The sequence below is a fragment of the Numenius arquata genome, chromosome 28, assembly GCF_964106895.1.
Source record: "Numenius arquata chromosome 28, bNumArq3.hap1.1, whole genome shotgun sequence".
Classification (NCBI taxonomy): domain Eukaryota; kingdom Metazoa; phylum Chordata; class Aves; order Charadriiformes; family Scolopacidae; genus Numenius; species Numenius arquata.
The window spans coordinates 2102817-2110925 of record NC_133603.1 but is presented as its reverse complement, the minus strand read 5'-3'; the positions used below and the strand labels follow the sequence as shown (position 1 = coordinate 2110925).

At 66.2% G+C, this 8109-nt stretch overlaps 1 protein-coding gene across 1 annotated transcript; it reads right to left on the bottom strand.

The window, feature by feature from the left end:
* Positions 1–624: 624 nt before the first annotated feature.
* LOC141476195 (uncharacterized) lies at positions 625–3042 on the bottom strand. Its single transcript, XM_074164806.1, has 2 exons — positions 2878–3042; positions 625–1776 (listed from the first exon to the last, which is right to left on the bottom strand). Exons 1-2 carry the CDS (start codon positions 2920–2922, stop codon positions 700–702), a joined length of 1122 nt encoding a protein of 373 aa, XP_074020907.1. The 5' UTR covers positions 2923–3042; the 3' UTR covers positions 625–699.
* Between the last annotated feature and the right edge of the window lie 5067 nt (positions 3043–8109).

The window sequence follows — 8109 nt, the reverse complement described above, 5'->3', positions numbered from 1 at the left end:
CCACGGGGTGGGGGACCCCAAATCCCGCCCTTTAAGGGTGGACAGGGGAGTGTCACCTCCCAGGTGGGCTTGGGGACCCCAACCCCCCCCCCTTTTCGAGGGGACACGGGGGTGTCACAATCCTGGCGGGGTGGGGAACCCCAGTCTCCCTTTTGAGGGGGACATGGGGGGGACACGGGGGTGTCACATCCCTGGCGGGGTGGGGGACCACACACACATCCCCCCTGCTTTCGAGGGGTCTTGGGGACAAAGAGGGGACATGGGGTCATGGGAGGAGACACGGGAGGGGCTGTGGGGACACGCGGGAGGTGACAGGGACACAGAGGGGACACGGGGGAAGAGATCCCTCTGTGTGGCCTTGGTGGCCCTGGGGACCCTCTTGGGCCACTGCGGTGGCCTTGGGGACATGGGACTTCCCCTGGGGGGCACCGGGACCCCTTGCTTGACCATGGTGGCTTCGGGGACACCAGGAACCCCCATGGGGACATGGGGGGGGGGGGGACACATAGGTGGGGACATGAGGTGACAGGGAGAGGACACATGGGAGGTGACATGGGGACATGGGAAGGGGCGTGGGGACAAAGGAGATGGGACGCACACGTTGGGGACAAAGTGACACAGAACCAGGACTGCAACGGTGACGTGTTGATGCCACTGGTCCCCAGAGAAGCCACTGGTCCCCGGTGAAGCCACCGTCCCCTACCGCAGTCCCCGTGGCAGCAGCCCCGGGAGGGCGGCGGTGGCATCTCGACAGCGCTGGGCCACGCTGATGGCCACGGTGGCATTGGGGACACCGAGGGTGGCCAGCAATTCCCGGGCCACCCGCAGTGTCCCCAGGAGATGGCCCTTGGCCAGGCGGGCGCTGGCGTCCCACAGCGCCTCGGCCACTGCCACCGCTGCCATCAGGTCCTTGGGGACACCAGGACCCTCCTGGGCCACCCCAGGAGCCTCAGGGCCACCCTGTCCCCCATCAGGGCCACCGTGTCTAGCAGCCGTGGCGCCCACGGTGGCCTCGATGTCCTCGAGGCAGCGGCGCAGGTGATAGTAGAAGTGGGTGGCCCCGTGACAGGCGGCCACCAAGCGTCCCAGGGGCTCGTGGGCCACCGTTGCCCGCCGTCCCTGTTCCTCGGTCACCGCCGTCTCCACCATTGCCACCGCCGTCTTCTCGATGGCCTCAGTGGCCGCCTCCAGCCCCGCGCTGGCCTCCGCCACCTGCTTCCTGTGGGCTGTCAGCACCTCAGCCACTGAAGCCACCTCCGAGGTCACCGGCAGTGCCCTGGTGGCCTCCAGCAGCTTCTGGCGCGCCCTGTCCTGCTGGGCCATCGCTGCTTCCAGGTGGCTCGCGGTGACCCTGGTGGTGGCCCCTGGGGTGGCCAAGGTCCCGCAGGCATCCCTCAGACGCACGGCGTCCCCCGCCAGCGTGGCCCAGGTGGCCTCCACTGAGGCCACCGCCTCCCGCCACGCGTGGGTGATGGTCATCACAGTGGCCCAGGGGTCCCCTGTGGTGGTCCTGGGGACAGTGGGATCCCCTGGTGGGACTGCAGCAGGCTCAGGGGTGGCTCCTGTGGTGGCCCTGGCAGTGGCCAGGGCACGACGGAGGCGGGTGGCCTCTCCGTGACCATGGCCCATGGCCCGTTTGATGTTGGCAATGAGGGCCACCAGCCCTGCCCGCAGTGAGCCCGGTGGCACGGCCAGGGGGATGTCCCCTGGAGTGGCCCCCAGCTCGCCCAGGGTGGCCACCACAGTCACCAGCGGCTCCAGCAGCTCTGGGGACACCTGGGGATGGGGACAGCAGGGTCTCCCGTGTCCCTTGTCCTGGGTGTCCCCTATGTCCCTCGTCCCCTCTGGGGTCCCCTGATGTCCCCTGTCCCCTCTGCTGTCCCCGTGTCACCATGGGGTCCCCCCCACGTCCCTTGTCCCCTCCCTGGAGTTCTCTAAGGCCTTTGTCCTCTCTGGGGTCCCCTGAGGTTCCCTTCAGGGTCTCCTGATGCCACCCTCGGGTCCCCCATGTCCCTTGTCCCCTCCTCGGGGTTCCCCAAAAGCCCTTGTCACCTTCAAGGTCCTCTGATGCCACCACCATCGGCTACCCCATGGCCCTTGTCCCCTTTGGGGTCCCCGGTGTCATCCTGGGGTTCCCCGATGTCTTCCGTCCCCTCCATTGTCCCCACTGTCCCCCTGGGGTCCCCCCCAACTCCCTGTGACCCCCGTCCCCCTTGTCACCGCCACCCCCCGTCCCCTGCCAAGCCCTTGTCCCCCTGTCACTCACCTGCCACCCCCAATCCCCTGTCACCCTCCCGTCCCCTCTGCCACCCCCGTCACCCCCCCTCCTGTCCCTGTCACCCCCCCCGCCGCCCCGTTCCCTGTCCCCTCTGCCACTGCCCTGTCCCCCTGTCCCCACCACCTTGTCACCCCCCTGCCACCCTGACCCCCTCTGCCACCCCCGTCACCCCCCGTCCCCTCTGTCCCTCCCGCCCCCTGTCCCTCTGTCCCCCCCCCCAGCCCCCTCTGTCCCCCCCCCGCCACCCCATTCCCCGTCCCCACCTCCCCTCTCTCACCCTGTCCCCTCTGCCACTGCCCTGTCCCCCTGTCCCCACCACCTTGTCACCCCCCTGCCACCCCCTCCGCCACCCCCCCCGGCCACCCCGTCCCCTCTGCCACTCCCCAGCTCCGCGTGTCCCCCCCAACCCCTCTGTCCCCCCCCGCCCCCTTCCCCGTCACCCCCCTGCCACCCCCTGTCCCCTCTGTCACCCCCCTGCCACCCCCTGCCCCCTCTGTCACCCCCCTGCCACCCCCTGTACACACACCCCCCCCCCCCCCCCGTCTCTCTGTCCTGTCCCCTCCCCCACCCCGGCCACCCTGCGCCGAGATTTGTCCCACCTCGGGGGGGACGATGGCCCCGGTGGTGGCCTCGGGGGTCTCCATGGGTGGTGGCCACGGTGGGGACGCGGAGAGGGGACGGGCAGGGCCGGGAGGTGACGGCAGCGGGGGCGGCCGCGGCCCCGGGGCTGGAGGAGGGGACGCCGCCAGTGGGACGTCACCCGCCCCGTCACCCCAGCGCGGCCACCCACCCCCCCGCCCTGTCCCCCCACCCCGTGTCCCGCAGCGGGACCCCGCTGTCCCCCCCCGCCCAATGTCCCCAGCACGGCCACCCACATTCCTCAGGGTCCCCCAATGTCCCCAACAGGGTCCCACAGCCTCCTCGATGTCCCCAACAGGGTCCCGTGGCCACTGGTGTCCCCTAATGTCGCCAACACAGCCCTATGGTCCCTGATGTCACCCCCCGATGTCCCTGACACGGCCCCAGCGTGGCCACTCACCCCCTTCCGTGTCCCCTCATGTCCCCAACGGGACCCCACAGCCCCCGATGTTCCCCTAATGTCCCCAGTGGGCCACTCACAGCCCTTGGTGTCCCCCAATGTCCCCTCCAGCGTCTCTCAATGTCCCCAACAGGGTCTGGTGGCCACTCTTGTCCCCCAATGTCCCCAGTGCAGTCCCATGCTCCCTGATGTCCCCCCCGATGGTCCCCAAGAGAGCCCCAGCACGGCCACTCCCAGTCCTCAGTGTCCCCCCTTGTCCCCCTGTGATGTCCCAATGTCCCCCGATGTCCCCCCGGCCCCTGATGTCCCCCACTGTCCCCAATGCAGCCCCAAGGCCCACAGATCCTCCCCTCAATGTCCCCAGTGGGGCCCCAACACGGCCACCTGCAACATTCAGTGTCCTCCCCGTGTCCCTCGATGTCCCCAGCGTGTCCCCGGCACCATCTCCGCATGTCCCTAATGTGTCCCCAGTGGTGGCCTCAGTGTCCCCGATGTGTCCTCAATGGCAGCCCCAGCACCGGCCCCAGCGATGTCCCCGGAGCGTCCCCAATGCTGTGGCCAAGGTGGCCTCAGAGATGTCCCCAACACAGCCCCAGTGATGTCCCCATTGCGGTAATGGCCTGTCCCCAGTGCTGGCCCTCAGCGTGTCCTCATCATGACCATGCTGATGTCCCCAGTTTCCCCCCAGTGCTGTCCCCAACATCCCCTAACGTGTCACCACCGTGTCCCTCATGGCTTGGGGACATCCAGCCGGGCACCCTTGGGGACATCTGTCCTCCTGGTGTCCTCTGAATGGGGCGGGGGTGTCCTCTTCCCCTGGCGTCCCCACGTCCCTGCCATGTCCCCAACCCCCAGTGACAGGTCGGGGCCTCAGCATGTCCCTGAGGTTTATTGGGGGGACGGGGGACGGTGTCACCAACCTCTCCCTAGTGTCCTTGGACCACAAAGGGGACATCATCGTCAACGCCCTCAGGCAGGACAGGGGACATCCTGGTGTCCCCAGGACTGAGAAGGGACATCCTGGTGTCTCCAGGATGAGGAGGACCCTACCGGTGTCCCCAGATGGGACAGGGGACATCCTGGTGCCCCTAGAACAAGGCGGGGGGGGGTGCTGTGGGTGTCCCCAGATGGGACAGGGGACATCGGGGTGTTCCCAGGATGGAGAAGGGACATCAGGGTGTTCCCAGGATGAGCGGGACCCTCCCGGTGTCCCCATCCTCATCCCCTACTCGTCCCCCAGCAGAGCCTCCAGCGCCTGGGCCAACCTCTCCGTCCCCTCCTTGTCCCCCATCGCTGTCGCCAAGGCCACCACGGCGTCACCCAGGGCCCGGGCGCTGGCAGGGAAGCCCTGGCCCATCTCCAGGTCCTGGGTGACAGCATCCACCAGGCTCCTCAGGTGATCGGCCACCTCCTCCAGCGTCCCCAGGGTGGCATTGGCAGCAGCGATGGCCTCGGTGGCCTCAGTGGTGGCAGCGGTGGCAGCGGCGGCGTCCCGGGCCAGGCGGTGGTAGCGCAGGGCTTGGTGACGCTGGTGGCTGGCGGCGGTGGCCAAGTGACGCTTGGATGTCCCCGCGCCCCACAGGGCCACCTGGCAGACGAGGGCGACGGCGGCCAGGGAGGGGACGAGGTGGCTCTCCTGGGTCACCCCCAGCGCCTCCCGCACCACGTCCAGGGACACTGCGGGGACATGGAGGGGACGGGGACATCACCCAGAGTCTTTGTCCCCTCCCAGGGTCCCCAGCCTTGTCCCAGTGTCCCCATCCCCTCCCGATGTCCCCTGTCCCCTCCTGGTGTCCCCCATCCCGGTGTCCCCACTCTCCTCCCAGTGTCCCCTGGGATCCTTGTCCCCTCTCAGTGTCCCCTGTCCCTTTCCAGTGTCCCCAGTCCCATCCCAGTGTCCCCCATCCCCTCCAGGTGTCCCCCAGTCCATAGCAGTTGAAGCAGGTGAAGCTCTGTACTGGTCTACACTGGTTTGTAGGACATCCCACTGGTGTTTACGGGTCCCTACTGGTCTGCAGTGGCTCCTACTGGTCCCTACTGGTACATACTGGTCTGAACTGGTCTGTAGAGCTCCTTACCAGTCCATATAGGTCCAGACTTGTCTATACTGGTCAGAGCAGGGCACAGTAGCTACTGGTCTGCAGGGTTTTCTACTGGTTCCTACTGGTCTGTAGAGTGCTCTACCGGTATTACTGACCCAAAGACGGTCAGCTGGGCTTCCTACTGGTCTAAACTGGTCCCTACTGGTCAGAGCAGGAGAAAGTCTCTACCTACCTGTACAGCTCCTTACTCGTCCATACTGGTCCTTACTGGTCTGTAGGGTTCTCTGCTGACATTACTGACCCAAACAGATCCACAGGGCTGTCTACTGGTCTGAACTGGTCAATTCTGGCCTATACTGGTCAGGGCAAGAGAAAGCCTCTCCTGGTATGTAGAAATTCCTACTGGTCCGTACTGGTCTCTACTGCTCTGCAGTGGTCCCTCCTGGCCTAAACTGGTTGATACTGGTCAGGGCACATGAAGGTCGCTACTGGTCTGTAGGGCTCCTTACTGGTCCATACTGGTCTGTAGGGTTCTCTGCCGGCATTACTGATCCACCAGATTCGTAGGGCTCCATACTGGTTTAAACTGGTCCATACTGGTCTGGGCAGGGGAAAGTCTCTACTGCTCCGTAGAGCTCTCTACTGGTCTGTACTGGTCTGTAAGACTCACTACCACTATTACTGGTATAAATGGATCTGTAGGACTCCCTACTGGTCTGTACTGCTCCATACTGGTCTGCAGGGCTCCTTGCTGGTATTACTGGTCTGTAGGGATCTCTACCAGCATTACTGGTCCAAGCTGAGCTGTAGGGCTCCCTACTGGTCTAAACTGGTCCCTTCTGGTCTGGGCAGGGGAAAGTCTCTACTGCTCCATAGGGCTCCCTACTGGTGTATACTGGTCTGTAGGATTCTCTACTGGTATTACTGGTCCAAGCAGATGCGTAGGGCTCCCTACTGGTCTGAACTGGTCCATTCTGGCCTATACTGGTCCGTACTCACGCAGGGGAGCGCAGAGGAGCAACAGCACCAGGGCGATGGTCCGGCCCAGCCACAGTCCCCAGCAGCACCGGCGATTCCGGCTCAGCTCCCGCTCCAGTTCGGCGGCGCTGGCATTGGTAGCTGTCTCCAGCACCCGGTAAAGGCCCTCGGCACTGAGCCCCGGCATCACCGTCGCTGTCACTGTCGCCGCTGCTGCCATCGCTGCCACCAGCGCCGCTTCCAGCCCTGCCAGTGCCGCCTCTGCCTCCCCCAGTGCTGCCTTCGCCTCTGCCAGCGCCGAGGCCACCACCCCTGGTGTTCCCAGAGCCTCTGCCAACTCTGCCAGTGCTGCCAGTGCCTGCCTGGAGGCCATTGTGGCCGAGGCCACCGCCGGGGGAAGTGGTGGAGAGGACATCCTGCAGAGGACCCAAGTGTTCGGGTGGGGATCCAGGCAGGGAAACCCTCCCTGGGGACCCAGGTGTCCTGGGGAGGACACACACCCCTAGAAGTGGGACCCAGGCACCCAGGAGGGACCCGGGCGTCTGGATGTGGCCACCATTTCCGCCCACAGGGACCGAGGCATCCGGGCACTGGAACCCTACCACTTCCCTTTCCGTAGCCACGGAGGGACCCAGGCATCCGGGTGTGGCTCCCCCCACCCCAGCACCCCCTCCCAACCCTGGCGTCCCCCCCAGCAAGGGACCCAGACACCCCAGGTATGTGGTATGTCCCCCTCCGGCACCTACCTGCCTGTGCCACTTGGGGAGGGTGCCCACAGCGGGTGGTACCTACGTCACTGCCGCTCCCACACTCCCATGCGGGACCCAGGCGGCCAGGGTGACGGGAGGGACCCAGGCGGTCGGGTGCTGCCACCCCTTGGACCCCCATTTACCCCCCAGGGCTCTGATTTATTCCCTCAGAGCTCCCATTTACCCCCTGGGGACCCCACCGACTGCCTCAGGACCCCGATTCACACCTCCAGGACCCTCAGGCACCCCCTGAAGGCCCAATTTATCCCCCCAGGGCCCTGATTTACCCCCCCAGGGCCTCATTTACCCCCTCAGGGCCTCATGTACCCCTCCAGGGCCCTGATTTACCCCCTCAGGCCCTGATTTACACCTCCAGGAGCCTCATTTACACCCCTAGGGCCCCAATTTACCCCCCCCCAGGGCCTCATTTACCCCCTCAGGGCCTCATGTACCCCTCCAGGGCCCTGATTTACCCCCTCAGGCCCTGATTTACACCTCCAGGAGCCTCATTTACACCCCTAGGGCCCCGATTTACCCCCCTGGGACCCTGATTTACCCCCCCAGGGCCTCATTTACCCCTCCAGGGCCCTGATTAACCCCTCCAGGGCCCCTATTTACACCTCCCAGACCCTCATGTACCCCTTCAAGGCCTGATTTACACCTCCAGGGCCCTGGTTTACAGCTCCAGGGCCCCGATTTACCCCCTCAGGCCCCAGATTTACTCCTAAGGGCTCAAATTGAGCCCCCCTCCAGGCCCCAGCTTGGCCCCAGGCCCCGCCCCTCGAGCTCTGATTGGCGGAGCCTCCGCGGGGGGGCGGGACGAAGCGCCGCGCTCTCCGCCCCGCCCCCCACGCCCAGGCACAGCCTTGCATTGGCCAGCGGGGAGGCGGGACCTCTGCGCCGCCGCCTCTCATTGGATGTCGCTTTCCCGCCGTCAGGGTGAGGGGGGGGTGGGCTCTTCGCTCGGCCCCGCGCGCTGATTGGCTGCGCCGCGCGGAGCGGGAAGAGCGGCGGCAGGGGGCG